At 34.6% G+C, this 24362-nt stretch overlaps 1 protein-coding gene and 1 long non-coding RNA gene across 3 annotated transcripts in view; one reads left to right on the forward strand and one right to left on the reverse strand.

The window, feature by feature from the left end:
* The window catches only part of LOC306642121, a 770670-nt gene that overhangs the window by 717146 nt on the left and 29162 nt on the right, over positions 1-24362 (forward strand). The window contains exon 2 of the long non-coding RNA XR_013758393.1: positions 478-569. This is a non-coding gene — a long non-coding RNA (uncharacterized lncRNA). The remainder of the gene's footprint in view (positions 1-477; positions 570-24362) is intronic.
* Positions 15710-24362, reverse strand: part of LOC306642105 (aldo-keto reductase family 1 member C4-like) — a 324928-nt gene continuing 316275 nt past the window's right edge. Inside the window, exon 15 of one of the 2 annotated variants that reach the window (XM_079107563.1) lies at positions 15710-15774. In XM_079107563.1, the coding sequence (XP_078963689.1) occupies positions 15732-15774 (43 nt within the window). In that variant the 3' untranslated portion in view covers positions 15710-15731. Of the gene's footprint in view, positions 15775-16872; positions 16930-24362 lie in introns of those variants that run through there. The other variant, XM_079107564.1, reaches the window with a different exon arrangement.

The raw sequence follows: 24362 nt of genomic DNA on the forward strand, positions 1-24362 counted from the left end.
GGTGTCCTAATGGGGTGTTCTTGTTGGCTATGTTATTTTTCCAGTGTCTATATATTCCCATAGAGAAATGTCTCTCTTTCATTCTGTAAATCAGTGGTTGGATAAGCATAGCCTCCAGCAATAATGGATTTCAGTAATGATACTGGCTAAACACTTGTCTTTACTTACATGTGCACATGTGGGTCTAAGAATATATATGTGTTCCAAAGATAGTCACTGATAATTCACTTCAAGTTTGAATTCATGCTGGAAAATGGCACAAGTATTACTGACCATGAAATTTCAACTGCCCCAAAGTACTACTTATCACCAGGAGAAAAAGTTTTGACAAAATCAAGCAATACCTCTATCAATGCAGACATAATGGGTGAATAAACAGAAAACTTTCTCAGGATTAATTCTGAGAACTGAAAATAAATAATTTTGATGGTACAAATTGCCTACCTTTACTGCAACTGGGAAATGAATATGATAAAGATCAACATAGTCAAAATGAAATTTTTTCAGTGATCTTTCCAAACAAGATGGGACCATTTCTGGTTGATGAAAAGTGTATCAAAGTTACAGAGGTTAAAGAAAGAAAATTGGATTAGATGAAAATATTACCCATATTTGAGGGATTTGTATAACTTCATATTGAGACATTTATATGGATATTCATTGGAAACTGTTAATTATAGGGAGGATATTTTCTTTAGGACTCTGGTTTCTTTGTTCTGACCTATTCCTGAAAACTGGATTATATTTTTGATAATTAATCATTCAAACTATGAAAGAAATTTCACAAGACCTATTTCTTATCAAATAATAATATTATTAAAACTCTAAATTGTGTATCACACAGATTACAAAGCGATTGTTAGTATTTCTCATTCATTCAATTTCAAGACAAGAATTAGCATTTTTTAAAGATCTGCTTGGAAACACATTTTGAACATTTTAATGATCAAGACACTTCAGCTCTATCCTATTTACTACAATGAGAAATGTCCTACATTACTTTTTATTAAAGACAAATGTAATGTTGATATTCACAATTATGAAAATTTAAAATGTCAACTAGAAGATAATGAATCCATAATCTGGTGCCAAATTCATCTGATTCCACAATCAATAATAAATCCTATAGTTGATTGGAGAATAAGAAAAGTGAAGGACATCAAACTCATGTTTGTAGACTGTGAGTAGGAATTCAAAAACTTTCTCTGTTCTTGATACATTCTATTTTATGTGAATAAACACTGTGCCAATTTAACTTTCCCCTAAAAACTGATCGACCAACAATATTTTCACTTCTTCAGATCACATTGCAGTAATTTTTGCACTGCATACATAGTACCTTTGAGGTATAGAATACGTCTTCTCTTTTCACAGTGCCATCTGCAATCTTAATTCTTATGGCCAATCCTACCTACTCTTCTACTTGGTAAACATAAGCAAAATTGATACGGTGGAAACCAGCTTCTATACTTATTTTGGTGGCCTCTGTTGCCTTACTCTTATGAACCTAGAGAAACAAACAAAAGAAGTACTTAGAGAATCATATTATGAGAGGTAACAGAGCAGAGCAGACAAGTCACTAGACTGGAAAGAATTTTATACTCCAAATATTTCTTCAGACTCCATAAATATCTGATGAGGTTCTAGTACCCTGAACTTTGAATGCCCACTTTTCTCTTACATAAGACTTAAGGAAATAGCCAAAGAGCAATTTTTAATGTCATGGTCCAAAGTAGTGACTTCACATAACAACATTGCCTATGTTTTGTGTTAGATCTGCATTTGGGGAAATGATCCTAAAATCACTTTGTCTGCAGATTTCCTCATAAATGACAAGAATTTGGCATCCAAGAAGCCTCCTAAGACACAGAAGTTATAGCACATAGTCATCAGAGAACCCCAGGACCAATTCAAGTTCAGTGAGTGTCTGGAAGAACTCACAGTAAACAGCATACAGGTAGACTCATTTTATAATTTATGTGACAATTTGTGTCACTAAGTAAAATTAATACATGTGAATATTTCATGGGATGGATTATAGAGGAAATACTGTGCAAGATTCTATGGCTCATCTCTCAATAAAGATGCACATAATATAATAAATAACCCATACACTGACATTTGAAAGCACATGGAAAATATTTTCTCCAAGAAAAGATGTTGAAATAATTTCCTTAGATCTTCAGTGGAGGTGGTTAAATTGATAACCTATGATAGGACACACCACAATACCAGTCTATCAAAGAACAGCAGATATAGATGAATCTTTCTAAAGAAAAAAAAGTATAATAAAACACAATGGGCCTCAATATCCCTTTTGTTCTATAAAACCTAGACAATTATGAAATAATGAGAGCAAGCCCGACCCTCTTCCTCCAGACATATATTCTCTGTCTGACTTGCTCTTATGCACATTGGAATTGAAGGCAAACTAATATTTCCTTTGGAAAGATGTTTTTTGCTTGTATTTTCTGGACAGTGGCTTCTTGTTATGTTGACCATATAAGCAAATTAAACAAGTTAATGTTGATGTCACTGCTTCAGCAGTCTGACATATAAAATCCCTCTCTTGAGTCTACAGAATGAGAGAAAAATCTTTGTTATCCACACTGAAGATAAGACATTAGTTTCCACAATATACAAAATCTCCAAAAACTCAAGAACAACAAAATAGAAAAACAGAAAGAAGAAAAATTCCAATCAATTTATGATCAAAGGATGTAAGCAGACATTTATTAACATAGGAGATACAAATAGTCATTAATATATAACTAGAAATTAAAGAAATGCAAACTAAACTTATACTAACCTAACTCAGAAATTTAATGTCAAGAATACAGTAATAGTTGGGCACCGTGGCACATGCCTGCACTCCCATTGACTTTGATGCCCAAGACAAGAGGAGAGAGAGTTCAAAACCATCCTCCACAACAGAGAAGCAATAAACAACTCTAAGTAAAATAAAAAATTGGGCTGGGGTTGTGGTTCAGAGATTGATTGCTACAGTGTTCTTTTCCCAGTAACAAAAAAATTGAATATGTTAACAATAAACTTTGGCAAATATGTAAAGAAAAGGGTTCACTATTAATTTCTGGTGGAATTGCAAATTGATGCTACCATTTTAGATAGCAATATGGTAAGTTTTCAAAATTATAGGAATGGAACCACCATTCAACCTGGTTATACCATGTCTCAGTATGTATACCTACGAATTAAAATCAGAATACTCCAGTGAAGCTTCTGCATCAATGTTTATAGCAGTGGAATTCACAATAGCTAAGCTATGAAAGAAAGTTAGGTTCATTTCAAAAGAAAAATGATTAATGAAAATGTGAAGTACATACACAATAAATAAAAAAACAGTAATAAAGCAAAATGACTTCATGGTATTTGCCAGTATGTGGATGTATTTGTAACCTATCATGATAAGTGAAATGAGCCAGTCCCAAAAACCAAGGGTATGAGTGGTTTCTCTGATATGTGGATACTAACACACAATGCAGTGGTGGAGAAAAGGGTAAGATAGAAATTCTGAGTTTTAGAGAAAAATCAACAAAGGAAAGAAGTAGGAATAGGAAAAAGAAAGACAGTGGAATCAATCTGACATAGTTTTCCTGACATAGTATTCACATATGAATACACCACAGAAAATCTCTACATCAAACACATTTGAAAGATTGGAATTCTAATTAGAATAAGATATGCCCCATGTGTCTACAAGGATGTCAAAATACACTCTACTGTCATGTGTGATTAAATGGAACAAATAGAAATTTTATGTTAAAATCCCTCTGACTGTGGTAACTGAGATAAAACTGAGGGCACTGTGGAAAGTATAGGTGTCACATCCAGCCAGAGATCACTGGACAAAATGCCATAAGGAAGAGGAAGCCCTGCTTGGCAAAGCAACGTGAGCATAGGAGGTGCTGAGGTGCTGTGTGTTCCGCCTATCACTGCTTGACCCTCCCCTTATGCATTCCTCAATCAGGACTTTTGCCTTGTATGCAGTCTCAAGCCTCTCACATTGCCCTGGTATAACCAGACTATGAATATGACAGCAGAATATATTAACTCCATTCTTTCTACATTTTCGGGTCCTCCACCATCTTTGTGTGTTAAAAAGCAATTAAATGTCAAAGTTTCCAGAAGCCAGAAAGGGGCTAGCTTGATCATAAGCACTTGAGCAAGGTGCAGTGTGGTCTATCACATCTGGGACACAATCATATCTCCGTATGAAAGAACAAAACACTAGGTGGGAAAAAATGTGTACTCCAAGGATATGGACTTAAAAATGAGAAATTATACTCACCTTGTAAGGGATTATTAAAAAATCAACAGCCCTTAAATCTAACTCACTCCCTTTTGTGGAAGATTCATAAACTTTAATTTCTATAATATGAAAATGAATGTGATCCCCAATGTCCTACCATCGTCCTTCATGCAGCTTTGCACTACAATGTAAGTGAGTCAGTCAAGATTCTTACAATTGGTCTCTGGATGTTTCCTTAAGTCTTGCAGAAGGAAGAATTTAAATTTAAATTTCAGGGATTGAGTCTCTTATAACACAATTAATAGTCAGAAAATGATACTGGAATACAAAATTTATTTCAGCCAACAAAAGTTAGCATATTCCATTTCAGAGAGTCATCTGTCAAAGCAATACACATGAACAATGGCCAACAATTGACAGATAACCTTTTATAGTCCTTTTTTGACTTATCTGGGTGTTATATTACATATTCAGCTACATTTATTGCAGTTGAGAGCACATGAAAAATTCTACTCAGCCAAGGTCTGCATTTTCTGTGAGATGCTCACAGTGAAAAGGAAGTATTCCCCATCATTTATGCTATGATGCTCATTTCCACTACCTTTTCCTACACAGATATCTCTGAATCTTGCTTTTCTTAGAAAGAAAAGAAGTATAGAAATAAAGAATAATAACAGTTCCATTTCAAAAAAATTGCTGATGTTCATTGTTCTACGAAGATGGTAAAAAGACTAAAATGTCAGGAGAGAGTTCCTAGAAAACTCACCAGGTGACCACACCATCAGTCATTGATGGAGAGAAATGTCTGAGCATTGTGTCCCCTGTACATGGAATACCTCCAGTCTGTAGACACAGAGAACCATGTGATACACCCAGAGTCACATAGGACACATGTAATTCCACAACCCAGATTGAATTCTATTTATCCTGTGTCTAATTTCTTTTGAACCCTCAATTTAGCATCATACTATTACCTCTTGAGGTTTATAAATGCCATAGCCCAGTGCGGGAATGAAGTCACCATCACTGAGCTCCATATACTGCTATTTGGAATTCCCTGCTGTCTCTCCTTGGTCTAAGAGAGTGCTGCTTCTTCTTCCTCCTTCACAGGACACATTTAACTGGATTTCACAACTCTAACTGCTTGTCTAACAGCCAACCACATGTATTTGTTGGCTAACTTTTAGTCAATGTTTTATAAGTGGACTGAAGTTAAAGAAATATTCTACATTTGAAGACAGAATTGGAACCTGTGCACTTATTTCCTATAGAAAAAAATTCAATTAATAATTACACAGTGATGAAAATACTGTTAGGTTTTAGTAAAATTTCTCCTTACAATTATCAAAAGCTTTCATGTGTAATTGGACAATTATTGACCATTGCTAGTCTGAAAAATTCAGATCCCTGATCCTTTGTATTTGTTTTTTTTTCTGAATTTATTTATTTTGGTGATAATGAGGGCTTTCTTGATCATACATTAATAGAAACTGCCTAGCAGAATACACCATGCACACAGACAATTTTTCTAAAAGCATTATGGACCATTTTTTGGAGTCTCAGAAAAATAATCAAATGAACATAGGTTAGCATTTTTAATTTTCTCATTGGCAAAATATATCTCATATTTGACTACCAAGTCCCAAGAGGATGCAGTCCTGACCAGTGTGCAGTAAAAACTACACTAACTGTGACATTCTGCTCAGTAGAGGACAAATGATTATAGCTGAACTTTATTATAGCTGTCACCAGTTAGAGAACTAACGGAAAATTATCAATAAATTAGATAAAAAATTGAAATATTTCATATTATTTACATGTTCAATATCTTACATAAAAGGAAAAAAAAAACTAGAAATACCCGAGATTATTGTGAATTTTGGTATAGTTGTTTAAACTATGATGCACAGATGAAATGGAATATTTGAAGCATTTAAATATGAAATGTGAGATAATAACTTCATGACAGATATAATCCTAAAATAGGTACAATCAGAAAAATGAGAAATTATACTCCATTTATGTATGAGTTATCAAAATGCATAAATGTTTCTACTGTCATTTATAACTATTTAGAACAAATTTAATAAATAAAATAAAAAGTGAAATATGACGATTTATCAATAAAATTGTTATATAGAAGATTATGGGATTTTCATTAAGTTAAAAGAGAAGGGAATCTATTATAATCAATGTCATAATCTGATCATTAATTTTGTCAGTTTTATAATTTGAAAATGAGTTTACTTTTACAAATTGAAAAGGTCTGCCCCTTGTGTAAATCCTATTATTGTGTGCTTTCATTTGTCTTAAACTGAAGCCTTTCTCAATTACTCATTATTTGATACAATGAACTAGGTTACTCCACACCCAAGCACACACAGAGAGTTTAAGAGGCCTGCTGATGCAATGAATTTTCCTCCTAGTACTATTTTCATAGTGTCTAGGAGTTTGATATGTTGTATCGTTGTTCTCCTTCACCTCTAAGAATTATGTTATCTCAACCCTGATATCTTCTGTTACACGTGCACAAATACACTATGGAGTGTATTATTCATCTCCAGGTTTTGGAGTAGTTTCTGTTTTTTCTTTTATCATTACTTTCTAATTTTGTTCCCCTATGGTCTGATAGAATACAAGGTAGTATCTCTATGTTTTTGTATTTGCTAAGAGTAACTTTGTGGCATAACATATGGAATAGTTTAGAAAAGTTTTCATGTGCTAATGAGAAGAAAGTGTATTTGCTTTTGGTGAATGGAATATTCTAAATATGTCTGTTAAGTCTAAATTATTGTTTGTGTTATTGAGTTCTATGATTTTTTTTTTCAATATTTGTTTGGAAGATCTGTCCAATGGTGAGAGAGGTGTGTTAAAATCACATAGCATTATTGTGTTTTTGTCTATTTGATTCCTGGAATTGAGAAGGATTTTTTTAATATATGTGAATGTACTATTACTTGGGGAATAAATATTTTTGATTTTCAGGTCTGGCTGATTTACACTTCCCTTAAGCAGCATGAAATGTCCTTTTGTTATTATCCCTTCTGACTAACGTTGGTTTGAAGTCTGCTTTATCTGAAATGAGAATGAAAATCCCCAATGGTACATTTTTTCTCATCCTTTCACCTTAATCTATAGGCATCTTTTTCTATGAGTCTCTTGAAGGCAGCATATTGTTCAGTAATGTAGCAGGATATAAAATCAACACTAGTAAATCTAAAGCATTTTTATTCGTAATTGAGGGATCCTCTCAAAGAGAAATTAGGAAAACTGCCTCATTCACAATAGCCTCAAAAAAAATACTTGGGAATCAATCTAACAAAAGAGGTGAAAGATCTCTACAATGAGAATGACAGAACACTGAAGAAAAAGAATTAAAGAAAACCTTAGGAGATGAAAGAGCTTCCATGTTCTTGGAAAAGCAGAATTGATATTTCAAAATGGTCATACTACCAAAGCACTATACAAACTCAATGCAATTCCAATTAAAATCCCAATGACATTCCTCATAGAAATAGAGAAAGCAATCATGAAATTCATTTGGAAGAATAAGAGACCCAGAATACTGAAAGCAATCCTTAGCAGGAAGAGCAAAGCAAGTGCTGTCCCAATACCAGAACCTCAACTATACTACAGAGTAATAGTAAGAAAAACTGCATGGTATTGGCATCAAAATAGGCAGATAGACCAATTGTACAGAGTAGAGGACACAGAGACAAATTCACATAAATACAGTTACCTCATACTAGACAAAGGAGCCAAAAACATACAATGGAGAAAAGATAACCTCTTCAACAAATGGTGCTGGGAAAACTGGAAATCCATATCTAGCAAAATGAAAATAAACCTCTATCTCTCACCCTGCACAAATTCAACTCAAAATAGATCAAGGACCTAGGAATGAGACCGGAAACTCTGCACCTAATGGAAGAAAAAGCCGGTCCAAATCTTCGTCATGTAGTCTTCGGACCAGACTTCATTATCATGACTCCCAAAGCACAAGAAGTAGAAGCAGGAATCAAATATCGGGACGCATTCAAACTAAGACGCTTTTTCTCAGCAAAGGAAACAGCAATGTGAAGACAGCACCTACAGAGTGGGAGAAAATCTTTGCCACACACACTTCAGATAGAGCTCTAATCTTCAGAATCTATAAAGAACTCAAAACACTTTACACCAAGAATGCAAATAACCCAATCAATAAGTGGGCTAAGGAAATGAGCAGACGCTTCACAGAAGAAAATCTACAAGCAATCAACAGATATATGAAAAAAAGTTCAACATCTCTAGTAATAAGGGAAATGTAAATCAAAACTACCCTAAGATTCCATCTCACCCCAATTACAATGTCTATTATCAAGAATAAAAGCAACAATAGATGTTAGAGAGGATGTGGGGAAAAAGGTACACTCATACATTGTGTGGCAAATTAGTGCAACCACTCTGGAAAGTGGTGTGGAGATACTTAGAAAAATATGCAATGAAACCACCATTTGACCTAGCTTTCCCATTCCTTAGCCTATAACCAAAGGACTTAAAAATCATCATACTAAACTGATGGAACCACATGAATGTTCAGAGCTGCTCAATTCACAATAGCTAGATTGTGGAATCAACCTACATGCCCTTCAATCAATGAATGGATATAAAAACTGTGGCATAAAAAAACTGTGTATATAACTGTGTGTGTATACACACACACACACACACACACACACACACACACACACACAAAGAGTAGAATATTACTCAGCCATAAAGAAGAATAAAATTATGGCATTTGCAGGTAAATGGATGCTGTTGGCATATATCATGGTAAGTGGAGATAAGCTAATCCCCAAAAACCAATGGCCAAATGATCTCTCTGAAAAGTGGTTGATGATACAAAATGGGGAAAGGGAGGTAAGGGAGGAATGGAAGAAGGATTGATTGTGTAGAAAGAAATTACGGGTGGATAGGGGGAGGAATAAGGAAAGATAGTTGAATGAGAGAAGTATCATTACCCTATGGACATGTATGAATACTCAAATGGTATCACTCTACTTTGTGTACAACCAGAGAAATGATAGTTATAATCCATTTGTGTAAAATGAATCAAAAATAAATAAATAAGTGACTGCTGGGCACATTTTAACTTTTGCTCCTCAAAATAAGCATCAAAGTTTAAAATTTAAAAAAAAAGATAGCCTCTTTAACTTTCTCAATGACAATATTTTCTGAATCTTCATATTTGCTTTATAATGAAAGTGATTATTGCTGATGAGGGTGTAGTCTTGAAAGTTGAACTAAAAAAGGTGGTATGTTTGCTGCCTAGTGAAGGATAAATGAGTAATAGGTCTAGAAAATTATTATAAAAGATCCATCAGAAGCCCTAGGGTCTTTTTGATAAGTGGGACTCTGAATGATTCCTAAATCTTCACCATGTTGTTCAGAGGCCTACAACTAATGTTTCACATTTGTAATCTAAGAAAATGGTTTACTTATAAAAACAAATAAAAATCCTGAAAATCAAATAGAAAAAAAATTCCTGCCAAATATCCAGCCAGTTGAACTCTCTCAATCTACATTTGCTCAGTGCCACAAACCTCACAGAGAACCCTCAGACTTCACTGTTGTTTTTCCATTTATTCTAAAAGTCTGCCTATCCTCTCATGGGAAATACAAACTTGGGTTATGGTATCTCCTGAATTTACCTGAGTTGCAATTCCTGGACATTGTCTCCATCTCCCTTCTCTCTGAAATCAGAATATCTGTCTGTTCTGACCCTGAACTCCTGATGGTCTATTTGCACATGTAATCATGTGGCCAAGATCTAACTGCATGTCCTGGACACAAGGCAGATTATCTCTGCTCCACATCCATCACACCTCACTAATCAAAACCCTCCTCTATGCTCCAAGATCAGTTCTGCTTCTCTATAGTGTCTTGGGGTTTATTGAGAAATAAAAACCCAAATTAAACTGCATAAAAAGAGAAGTGATCACAGTTCAACAGGAATAAAATCTTATGGCCATATATAATGACTCATATGTTACAGGGAATCTGTGTTCATCCTTAAAATGTAGATTCTCAAATGATAAGTTGTAAAGACAATTTCTGTATCTAAAGAATATCAAACAAATCCTCCACTGATAGAAATTTAGCCATGTTCTGGAACGAGTCACTGTGCTAGTGAATCTGAGAGCTAACAGAGTTATTACTATATTACAGACATACATTAGCTTCCATAAATTCAAGTAATATGTAAGATCACCTATTTATATGATTAGAAGCAATTATATTGAGACTAATGTAACTTGGATAATGTTTGACAAATATTAAAAGAAGGATCTACCAACTTAAAAGATTAGAGTTAAACCTTGGGTGGCAATCTCAGTTTCTACTGAGACACAATCTTCTCAAATTGTCTGAAATTTTAAGTTTGGCCTGCTGTGCACATCCATGAAGTTCAGTTCAACTGTTTAGCAAGGGCCCCAAGTGGAAAACAGATAGCTCCTACCTTGAGATTGCAATGTCTAATTTGAATTATACAATACAAAATCAACAAAGGCTTATCACAATCTGTGTGAAATGTTGGGACAGGTTTCATGTTGTAACTATGCTGGAGAAAAGTCTGATGCTAAGGGGCCTCAGTTTGTATTCTCCAATCTATAGATATTTTCCATCAAAAACTGAAACATCCAACAATGACAAATATTAAGTTTAAAAGTTTTATTATTCTAAGTGAGAACAATGTTGTGACATTGTGTAGATTAATAGCAAAACTGCTAATCTGCTTTTAATGTCACATGTTTAATGAATATTATAATATTGAAAAATACTAGGTTGTGATGCTTTCAGTTTTAAGAAAAAGAAAATTCAATTCACCTTGGTTTGAAATTAAGAAAATTGATGCAGATCCCTAATTGGGGCAACTAACACTTTGTTTCCCAATAACTCTATTAGGAATATTGATATCATACATATGTATTAAACAAACATGTAGTACAAGGTCCTTTATTTGAGAACTTTCTGCTTTTAAATAGCAACCTTGAATATCTTTATCACAAGATCTAGAAACTCCGAACATCCACTTCACATACTACCTGGAAAATATATCTGTAAATGTGTTGCTTTAAGGCTGCCATCATCTTGACTTTATTTCCCTACATTCTTCTTGATACACTGCTTTCAATCTCTTAGTTTAAATTTCTGCTCAACATATGTTGACATTGCCTGTCATACCTATGCAGCTAAGTGAAGCATTCCATTTGTTCCCATTTCCAATGCCTAACAATTTCTATACATAACTAGACTATGCTTCATGTAATTAAGATTAAATTAATGTGGTTAGTCCTTCCAAGCTAAGCACTTCTCTTTCTTTTTGCCTTCTACCACATATCAATGCATCAAATTCCTGATCCATGAGGTTTACAACCATTGCATCTCTCTTCTTTCCTGTGTTGCTTTCTTACAATCTGATGTTTGGCAATGTAAATAAGCAATAAGTAAATGAAAGTTGGTTAGAGTCCTCCACTCTCTACATTTCTCCTGTAACCAACCTGCTGCTGGGTGAGGTCTATCCTTTCCACCTATTGCTCTGCCCTTGTACCAACTATTGGGGGGTGAATGCCTCTAATGAGAACTAATTATTCTGCTTCTTTCTATATGGATCTAGTCACTTGAACTAAGTGTTCAATCCAAAGATAAACACTCATTTGGCCTCTAATAAAACTTAAGATAGTATAAAGTTTTAAGTTTGTCAACAAGTTAAACATCTATGCAAGTCTGGGAACATCAATCTAAAAAAGGAACTCATTGCTTTTTCCTTATGACCTCAGTGATTGAGATGGTTGTCTCACCAACATCCTTTTTCCTCCAGATTATTTCCATGGACCACTCATGTTAATGGGTTAGCATGTGGTCACTATGGTTGGCAGCGGTGACACAGTCTTTGTTAATGCTGCTTGAGAACGATCCTGCAGGCTTCTTCTCTACAAGCGTCCTTCTGATCTAGAAGCCTTTCTTAAAAAGAGCCCCTCTTTCCAATCTGGGTATTGTGCTGTTATGCTGGGGAGTCCGCTCATCGTCTGAAAAATAATCAACACAAAAAAAAGAATGAAGAGCATGGAGCACATGGGAGAATTTCTAAACTCTCATAGACAGTATCCCAAGATTGTTGTTTCTCTGCCCATTTTGTTTTGGGAATAAACCTGTGTATGAGGATTAAGCATAGGATATTTTTATATGGTTTTATTTCTTGTTGTAGAAAAATAAAAGAAACCATAGAAGATCACACATTACTCCTTGAAACCCCTACCCTCACTGCATTTGGCCTCCACCCAAGATTATTCAGAATCTTTGGAAATTGATGGATCAGACCAGAGACCAAAAGATCCTTTGGTGTCCTGAGTGCTGACCATGGTTTGCACAGAAGCAAAGGCAGTTTGCAAAACGTCTCAATTTTCTTCTCCACTGTTTCAGAGTCATAGTCCATTTTCCATGTTTTAGGAAAGACTACTGTTATTTATATTTATTACTTTCCTAAAACATGAAAAAACAATGATATATTTTCTATATTCTGTGTACAGAAAGATGTTGTGGCATTTTCCATGGTACATAAAAATGGCACCTAAAGAAAGTGTTTTTTGGTATTTTCAACTCTTAAGAATGTCTATTCATACCTAGACCATGCTCGATGTAACTAAGATCAAAATTCAATTTAACTATTTCATGCTAGACTGGTGTTTTGCTCTGTGGCTTCTACTATGTCTTCACAAATAAAATTTCTGATCAACCAGAGTTGTAGTCGCAAGGTTTCTCTTTTTTCCTCTGTGAAGTTTCCACACTTATTCACATTGCATTAAGTAATGGAGTAAGTGAAAGTTCGTAACATTCCTCTCTCTCTTTCTACATTTCTCCTATAACTGACTGGCTGCTGGGTGAGGCCTTTCCTGTTCAACTATTGATCTGTCCTCATATCAACTGTCAGGGAGAAACATGTCTCTAATGAGAACAAAGTATTTTTCTATTTACATGGACCCATTCATTGAACTGAGTCTCCACACAAGGTAAATACACATTGCACTTTAATAAAAATTAAGATAGCATACATTTTTTAGTTTGCCAACAAGTTAAAAGTCTATGCAAATCTGGAAACATCAATCTAAAAAAGAAAATCATTACTTTTTACTTATGACCTCAGTGATTGAGAGGGTTGTCTCCCCAACATCCCTTTTTCTCCAGATTATTTCCATGGGTCACTCATGTAATTCCATTGGCATTACCATGTGGTCACTGGATTAAAGGGGCATGACCTCATCATAGTCAGTGCCACATAAGAAGGATCCTGTTGTGCACTCCTGTGTCAGTATCACTCTTTTCTAAGAGGGTCATGTTGAAAACAGGTGCCTCCTCTTCCTAATCTGGACATTGTACTGCTGTGCTTGACAGTCTGCTCCCAGCCTGAATATGTCAATACACAGAATAGAGAAGCGCCATGAGCAGACGGGTAATTTTCTAGATTTATGTGGACAATATCCCGAGCTTATGGTTCTCTAGTATGTTTCATTTTCCATATTTTGGGAAAGACTACTGATGCTAATTTTAATTACTCGTCTTAAAATTTTTTTAAAAACGATATACTTCTACTTTATATTGTACAAAAGGATAATGTGGCATTTTCTAAGGTCATTAAATGGCACCTAACAAATGTGGCAACATTTTATTTGCCTTAGAATTTGTTTTCTGCTGTTTTTGTGAAATCTGGTGTTTACTGGACTATGCATAACAAGCTCCATCTTAGATCTGCTGAGGCTTATTTTCTTCTAATATAAACAGCTATATAAGAGGTGAAACTGCATCACCAACTGGTAAGATGAAAAACTGTGTTTTAGAGATGACCCTGCTATGGTGTCGTCCACAGTTTGTGAACAGAGAAATTGTGCTGATTTTTAGCACAGTTACTTTCATTTGTGGAAATGAAACTGATAGCTCTTTTGACACTATCTATGGACCATAAGAACACTTGGAGAAGCAGATTTGGCAATGATAGACAAAAACACTGAAATTGTCTGCCATTTTGAATCACATTATTCTTCATTGAATGCTTTCTTTTGAGCTTTATGCAAATGACTGATTTAGATTTTGTATTGTGTAAATTCACTAGACTCTAATGGTCATGTGATGTTTTCATGGGACAAATTTCAGCTTTTCTAATGCAAAATATTACCACATCACTCTAGACTCTACATTTCCAAGTGATTTATGAGATTTCTTTCTATGAATGCATTATAACTGACATAAATATTTCCAAAAACATTATAATTAAGGTTGTTTCTGTTTTTCCATAAAATATTAATCATGACTTTAGATATGGCATTGGATAAAGTATATAAAAGGTTCCTATTGTCTGTAGCATAAAATTATCAGAAGAATATTTGATGGAAGGAAGAAAGGAAGAGTAGAGGAGGGAATCAAGAAGAAAGAGGGAGGTAAAAAGGGAAGGCATGGGGAAGGACCTGGGAAATGAAATCTACCCTATTATGCTATTTTCATATAAGAATATACCACAACACGTCAATGAACAAAATAATCCTCATATATACTTGAAGATAGATGAAACACCTGATTTAAAATAGCACTAATATACTGGAGGTCAGAAGACAACAGCAAGATCAGGAAGAGTGAGGAAGACATGAAAGGAAAGTTATCAAAGGAGGAGATTGATCAAATATTATGTGCATGTGTGAATTAGACATCATGAATCTCACTTCTATGTGTAATTTTATGCACCAAGAAACCCCACAAAATTTAGACTATATTTTCCAAGTAGAGAATTGCTCGGTTCAGTCCTATAAACTTTTGTACATCTGGCTCCTTATGTTCATTACAACCCAAATCCCCACTCACCTCCTTGACAACTATCTAAAGGAAAATATAATCCCCCAGATTCCAAGAGCTCTGTCCCTTTAGCCATGGGAAGGGAGCCATTTGGACTGCTGCTTCTCCTTGGCATGCAGGCTTCATCTTGCAGACTATGAACCATAATCTAAATGCAAAATGTTTTCTTGATACTCAAAGTGACAGAGAATCATTGACTAATAAATATCAATGGCTACTTCCCTAGAACCTGAGAAATTCTTTCTACTCCCACTCCAAAACTGTGTTAGTCTCATCAACCCCTGCTTAGAGGCTTGTAGCCAATTAATTTTTGTTCATAATATGTCAAAAAAATCTAATTGTAAACACAACAGAGTAGGTGAAGGTAAGAATCTTGAGGAAAACAATTTTTTTTTATAAATCGATGAAAATTTAATCTCTTCTTTAACAGAGTGGTGAACATTGTATTGGCAGAATGTGAGTTGCTCAGAAGTATGGATTAACAACAGATATGATGTGTGCAATCAGTATCATGTGAGCCATCTCCTGCATAACAATTGAAGTGGAGGATTGAGTACAAGTCATGACAGAGGTGTCCATGTTAATATTCATCAGCAAATGGATAGTTTAGATGATCAGCCATTCTAAAATGAGAAAGAAAAATGTGTAACAGATTCAGTGACTCCAATTCTACAGGAGTAAACAAGTGAAACTGATAAGCTCCATTAAATTTCCTGAATGGGTGTAGAATCTGCCATGTCTGTTCATTTCATGAACATACCCATGAAAGAAATGAACTTTTACTTATAATTGAATTTTTCAAATTATATTTTCTTGCCAAGAACAGAACACAAAAACTCAGAGACGAGAATTCATTCATATCCTCCGCCCTTAGCTATATCAACCTACCAAATCAAAGAAATCCTTTCTTATTTCAAATTCTCAGTGAAAGCAGAAACAGATTGTGCCATGTTTATTTACTTCCTTTGTGCAGGAGTACACATGGATATTTATGACATGGATATCTATGTCAGGGTATTTATGCCATGTTTAGTATAAGGACAAGTTCAGATATTGACCAATACCAAAAACATATGAGGTGTACAGTATATTGCTAGCACTCTCACTTCCATTTCACTAAATCATTATTTGCTCACTGCCCATCACACATGACATGGAGATAGGTTCAGATTTGAAAAGAATGTTGTTTATACGATAGACATGCAAAACTCCAGGAGCTCATCATAAAATATTAGATTTCTATACTTGGGACACAGTAAACCAGAAAATCAATACTTCTTGAAATACTTAATAGAAAGCAGGAATTGCCAATTCCTTGCTACTGTCTCTTCACATTATATTCCTACATCATCCTCCATTTTTATCTATATTAACAAAAATATTAGTAATGATAAAAATATACCTGCTGATATATAAGAAGGTTAGTCTAATCCCATTTCTTACATCATCACATATATTTTTATGATAAATTAAAATTCCCACATGCACAAGGGACATATATTCCTTCTTTATCATCACATATATGTCTGATCCCAGATTCCACAACCATAAAGAATCAAAAAAGAGTAAAGACATTTTGATGACTATCAATTCTCTTCCATGGTGTCTTTTTTTCTGCACTCTCTTCTCCTGATTGTGAATCTTTTTTCTCAAAAAATCTTTATTCTCTGCATTGAGATGCCTATATTTTAAAAGAGAAAACCATATGTTCTTCCAAATGCCTTAATTGAAACCCTTTAATGGCCAAATGCAGTGTGTGGGTTCTGATCAGAACTGCACTGAAATGAGGAAAAGACTTGAAACAGACAAACAGAGGCTACCTGTCTTCCAAAATTACTTACACCTACATGGGAACACATCAAAATTCTGTTCAGGCCATCTAAGTCTTTCTTGTCTTCTGCAGTCCACTCAAAATCAAACACCTATCACAAAGTAGAAAGTTTTTAGCACATTTTTTCTGCATATTGCCAATTCTGGAAATTCAATGAAATCACATTATAGGAAAAACATTTAAAATATCCAAGAAGGTTCCAAAAGCTATTCAAGACATCAAGCAAAACATTCAAATGGTCAATAAATACCTGGTGAATATTATAAAGAAATCACTTTTGATAGGTGATATATAGAAACTGCATGAACTATAGACAAAAAGAGATCTCAAAAACAAGCTGCAGCAAAATGAAGCTGATATTATTCCAAGATTACAGTGTCTTATATCATAAAAATCCATAGAAGTCCAGAGGCGATATTCTGAAATATGTAATATAATTCAGTAATTTATTTATTTATTTTATTTTTTATTTTTGCGGTGCTGGGGATTTGAACCCAGGGCCTTGTGCTTGTGAGGTGAGCACTCTACCAACTGAACTATATCCCCAGCCCTAATTCAATAATTCTTAAGGATGGGGTTTTACTTCTATATTTCATGTATGGACAGTTAAAACTCCATAAATGATTGTTGTTCAACAGTTTAAAGTCAGGAATTGTTAAGACACTAATTATATCCTGTTTTAAAAAAACAAATGTAGCTTCAAGAAACACCTTGTATAAATATGAGGCTTTTAAAACATGAAAACAATTTCAGGAATTGCTAACAGTAAAACAAATGAATATTTAAATCTTTCGTGATTTACTTAAGAAATGGCAAGAGAGTAAAATGTAGATGATATAACAATTGAGGAATTTGATAACTTTCTTTGCATTCTTCTGTGAACTTCTCTATAAATTTGAAAATTCTCAATGTAAAGGAATATGCTACTTCAAGATCATCAAAATTATCACTTGTGTATGAACAAATATAAAACAATATATACAAATGCCTTCATGGATCAATTCACTGTGAGATGTTTAAAGACTAGCTAAATATTGAAATTTCATATCACAATCAAGGATGTAAATCTGTAGATTTAAAAGAGTAATTTCCTCCCACAACTCTTGAGAGTTCTAGTGCAATTTCAAGCAAACAAGACAATCTGCATAGAGATTAATAAAATGATTCTGTATGCTTTATGATAGTAAAGTAGTCAGAAATGCAATTTCTCTTCCTGGGAAATTTAGCTGGCCACTTAAGAAATATTTGTCTATTTGGATTTTTATTTCATATTAGGTTCAAAAATTATAGTTGAATTAAATGTGGAATTAAAGACTGTAACCTTTCTACAAAGAAATATAATAAATTGCTGTTGTGTTTCCCATATAAGAAAAAACATGGCACTTATCAACTCCAAAGTCAAGGCAGGAGAACAATAGTAAGAGCAGGAACTTTGTTCAAGAAAATGTACCAAAAGGAGAATGGAAGCACAAGTAGAATTTGAGAGAACATGTTTCAACAAATACATCTGCATCTGAAAAAATGTATGCAGAATATATAATTGAGGTCCCCTTCCCAAATAATTCACATCTTCCAGTCTCCAAACACATTCTTTTGAGAATTTGTAGCTTCTCTCACTAAAAGACAGTGTCTATTTCCCCTCTCTTAAGTCTTTCTTGGTCTCTAGCTGACTGTGGTCATTAGTACCTGGCAGAGGCAGTGATATGCTCATCCTGAGCTGAGGCATGAAGGCTCTCCAAGGATCAATTCACTGACTGCAGACAGCTGTATGTGTGCGGTGAAACCTAGGTCATCAACTGGTGGATGTTAAGTTCTATGGAGTGTTGCTCAGACACCCCACACAACAGAGCAACATGACTGAAGTAGATGGAAAACACTGTTTTTCAGATGCATAAGGAAGTTCATTATAAAAACAAGTGAAGCCAGTGTAGCTAGAAGACACACAGTGAGTTCAAGCTGAGCCATGGTAAATAGTCAAATCAAAGAATCATGAAATAAACAAATGTCCTTTGAACTAACCTCAATACTGGAGATGGTCTTATTTGCAACTGCTCTAAGTAATAATTCAAAAAAGTTCTCCTACTTGAAAATGAAAAGATAAACAAACCATTTAAGTAACAATTCATAAACTAAGAGTTGATATTTGAAAAACCTCAAAATGAAGAAATATGTAAACATTTTATATATTTAGGATTTGAGGAAATTTAAAATAAAATTATAATTAGTAGAATAAAAATCACACAGTACAAAATCATATTTCAGAAAATAAGAAAAACAAATGATAAGATCTCACTTGAACAGGGTTATGCAATACATGACTGGCAATGATGAAAACCATATCTCTGTGCTTTATGCAACCCTAATTCTATCTAGCTAAATTGCCTTTCCCACTGTTTAGCAAAAGAAAACACTTCTGTAAGCACCTGAAATACTAGATGCAGAGGACATGGTGGGGATATTGACTTGGCACAAAAAATGTCCCTGTATGTTTCAAAGAAGCACCCATGTGATAGGTACTGTGTAAGGAGGACAATGCCCACAGTCTTCTCCGTCCCTAAATGAGGAGGGTAATCAAGGCTGGGGACTGCTTGTGATTTTTTGCCAAGGCACCAAGAACTGGATCATTGAAGGGAACTCTGATCAACCCTGGAAGAAAAGACAGAGGCCGAAGTCCTGAGGTCAAGTTAATTAGGAGGCTGTTACTTATTTCTCTTTAATGGGAGGTGTAGATTACTGGGGGTTGAATGCAAAGTCATTCTACCACAGAGTCACATACCTAATCCTTTTTATTTTTACTTTGAGACAAGATCTCACTATGTTTCTAGCCTAGCCTCCAGTGTGCTGTCTTCCTGCCTCAGCATTCTGGGTCTCTCTGATCACAGGCAAGCACCACTTGCCCCACTTGCAAAAAAGTCTCAGGCCTGTTTGGACCACTCTAAATAGGGATCCCCAAATGCAGACCCCTGAAACAGCAGCATCAGTATCTTCTAGGTTTTTTCCCAGAAATGAAATTCTCCCCTCTCCCAGGGGCAGTTGAACTGATCTTTTGTAATCTGAGTCTAAATGGTTCATCAACAATGGAATTTTAGGTAATCTTCCTGACGTTCCCTTTAGATAGATACGTTAAGAGGAACACTAACACTGTCAAGAAATGACAAAAGAGCTCCCTAAATTGTTATTAGGAAGAAAAAAAGTGGTAAGAATTATAGGGCATGTTATTGAAAGCCAATAAAAGAATTTCTGTGTCCTCTTTAGGGAATCAGATTCACCACAAGTGGAGGCAGGAGTTGCATATCTTTATTGTCATCAGTTCTTGTCTTCGGTCTCTCTGTTACATTCTCTTAAAGTTTCCTCACCACAGCCCTAACAAAAATCTTCTTTTAAACATCATGATTTTTAAAAATAAATTGGCCGGGGGAAAACATAGCCTGACTTTGATCATCTTGGCTTCCTCTGTGGGTACTTTTTCAGATGCTCACCACACATACTGCACAGAGATCCACTGAATCATATATTATTTTTCCATTTTCATCACTTGGATAAAGAAATAATCATAAAAGTAAAATTGCCAAATTTGTATGTCCACACAGAACAATGCTGCTGGGTACATCTAAGGAATGGACACTAATACTCTATGAATTAAGTGGAGCATCACTCTATACTCATGTATTTACAAAGTGTTTACATCTGGAGGCGTAAGGAATACCTTTAGGCACTTAGCTTCTCTTACATTATATTATTTCTAAGTTTAATTTTATTTATACATATATATATGTATAATTAAAAAAGATATTCTCAGATATCTAATCGGGTCTTCTAGGTGGCTTAGGTTACTTCTGCAGTTCCTATATATTCCCTGAGGTAAATGCCTCTCTTTCACTGATTAAGTCAATGGGTGCATTGAACTCATATCTAGCAATAATGGATTTTAGTAATGACACAGGCTAAACAGTAATCTTTATCTACTGGGACATATGTGGGTTCAAGGGTATATATGTGTACCAAATATGGTCATTTCAGTTTGAATTCATGGTTAAATTGATGCTGGAAGATGAAGTGTACACACCAAAATTACTGACCATGAAACTTGGACTCTCCAATGTCATATTTCACACCAAAGAAACAGGCTAGGACAAAAAAGAGACAAACCTGTCATAATGCAGACATAATGGATGGGTAAACTGAAAATGTACAGAAGATTACTTCCAAACACATATATAGTCATCCTTTGGAGTTGCTATAACCCATTCAAATTAAGTGTACATGATTTTATAATAGAAACTTAATGTAATCATCCATGGTAATGATGCTCATGCTGAAAGCTGAAATCAAATAGGTTTGTTGATACAATTACCCACCTTCAACACCATTGGGAAATGAATAAGGTAGAGGTCAACACAGTCAAAATGAAAGTTTTTCAGTGATCTTTCCAAACAAGATTGGATAAGCTCTGGTTGATGAAATTGTACCAAAGTTACAGAGTTTAAAGAACATAAATTGGACTGGCTTAATATATTACCTATATTTGAAAGATTAATTGAACTTCATATTGAGACCTTTATTTTTGTATTCATTAGAAACTGTTGATCACAGGAAAGATATTCTCTTCTGGTCTTAGGTAAGTCAATGATCTGACTTACTCATATAAACTGAATTATTTTGTGATTATTATTTTTGATTAATGAAACTATGTAAGGAATTACACAAGACATAATTTTATTCCATGCTAATATTATCTGATCATCGAATTATGATTCATACAGATTTCAAAGCTATCTTATCCATTAAATTTGTGAGTTAAGAATTGGTATTTTCTAATTTAATATTCTGATTGGAAACACATTTTGAACATTTTAATAATCAATACACTTTAGCTATATCTTTTTTACTACAAATAGAAATATTCCACATTGTTCTTTGATAATGACAAATGTAATGCTAATATTCAGAATGATATGAAAACTTAAAAATTCAACCATGAGATAATGAATCCATAATCTGGTCATAATTCTATCTGATTTCACAATTAATAAAAAAATCATATGACTCACTGGAGAATAAGAAAATTGAAGAACAAACAAGACATAAGTATGTAGACTGTGTGTAGAAATTTAAAATCTTCCTCTGCTTTTGATACTTTATCTCTTTTGTGAGTAAACATAGCAATTATCACATTCCACAACAACTGATCACTGACAATTGATCACCCAACAAAATTTTCATTTCTTCAGATTACTTTGCAATAATTTTACACCGTAGAGGTTCAGGCCATGACAAAGCATGGAGGAGCATAAGTCCTTTAGTGGTCACACTCCTCAGGACAGTAGGAGCCCTCTGTTTTTCTGGCTTAGAAACATCCAGTAACTCCTCTGCCTTTGAGGCCTGGGGATGTTATCTTATTATAGGAGTATTTGGTACCAGTGGATTATGGGAAGCAAGTTATATGATCTACACATGCATAAGCTAAGTCTAATGTATCCTGATATAACCCTGCAATAGTAAATAAAGCTGAACTGACTTTCCCATTGGAGCCACCTCTTGCTGTACACCATCCTGTGTGCTTGCCTCTTTATTTGCTCCCCTCATAACATTTATAGCTTGCCCTTTAACCTTTACATTACACAATATACACAATACCTTTGAAGCATAGAATGTGTCTTCTCTCTTCACAGTGCCCTCTGCAATCTTGATTCTAATGGCCAGTCCTACCTCCTCTTCTGCTTGGTACACAAAAGCATTATTAATATTGCAGAATCCAGTTTCTATAAGTATTTTGCTGGCCTCTGTTGTACTATTATTAGGAACCTGAAAGAACAAACAAAATAATTATCTAAAGAATCGTATCATGATAGGTAACTCATAGAGAACAGAATGGACAAGGCACTAGACTGGAAGGAGTTTTATATCCCAATGTTTTCTTCATACCACTTAATTATGTGATGGTGTGCTAGTACCCTGAACCACAAATGCCCACTTTTCTCTCATGTAAGAGTTAAACGGATAGCCAAAGAGCAGTTTCGAATGTCATGGTCAGAAGGAGTGACTTCATATAACTCAACTTTGCCATTTTTTTGTTTTAGATCTAGATTTGGCAAAAGACACCAAATCAGCCTTTTCTCTGTTTCCCTAGTTAATTGCAGGAACCTGACACCCAGTTAACCTCATCAGGCACAGCAGTCACAGCACATTTTCATCAGAGTACCCCAGAAGCCACTCAAGTTCAGTGAGTTTCTGGAATGACTCACAGTACCCAGCATAGAGGTATAGTCATATTACAATGTATGTCATAATTTATGTAAGGACACTGACTTTCTTTCTTACACATTGGAATTGAAGACAAGGCAACATTGCTTGTGGAAATATGATATTGCTTGTATGTCAGGACAATGACTTCTTGGTATGTTGGTCATGTAAGCAAATTAAGCAAGTTAATGTTGGTGATGTTACTACTCCTGCCGCCTAAAATATAATACCCCTCTCTTGAATCGATAGAATGGGAAAAAAATTTTTTGTCACCCACTCAGAAGATAAGGCATTAATTTCAAGAATATACAATGAGCTAAATATGCTTAACACATGCACACACATAAAACAACCCCCTCAAAAAAGAAGAAATAAAGGAATATCCAATAAATTAATGGGCAAAGGAAGTGAGAAACACTTCTCAAAACAGTCAACAAGTATATAAAAAAATTCAATATCTCTAGAAATTAATGAGATGCAAATTAAAAGTATACTGATATTTCAACTGATTCCATTCAGAAAAGCAAATATCAAGAGTACAGTAAAATCTGGGCACTGTGGAGGATGCCTATAATTCCATTGACTTAGCAGGCTGAGATAGGATGATGTGGAGTTCCAAATCAGCCTCAGCAATGGATAGGTGCTAAGCAATTTGGTGAGACCCTATCTTGAAATGACATGCAAACAATAGGGCTGAGGTGTGGCTCGATGTTGAGTGCTCTAGAGTTTAATCATCAAGACCAAATATAAAAGAGAATACTTTAACAATAAATGTTGGTGGGGATATGAAGCAAAAGTACAATATACATTGCTGGTGGAAATATAAATTGATGCAACCACTCTTGAAAGCTTTATCTTGATTTCTCAAAAAAATAGGAATCGAATCCCCATTTGACCTAGATATACCACCTCTTGTTATGCATCCAAAGGAGTTGAAATCAGCATACTACAATGAATCATATACGTCAATGTTTATAGCAATGGAACTCACAATATCTAAGCTATGAAAGAAATCTAGGTGCACTTCAACAGATACATGGTTAACAAAATTGTGAATTACATTACACAATGAAATGTAACTCAGTCATAAAGCAAAATGACTTGTTGACATTTGCCAGGAAATGGACAGAATCTGGA

The sequence above is a fragment of the Sciurus vulgaris genome (assembly GCF_902686455.1).
Source record: "Sciurus vulgaris genome assembly, chromosome: 12".
NCBI lineage: Eukaryota > Metazoa > Chordata > Mammalia > Rodentia > Sciuridae > Sciurus > Sciurus vulgaris.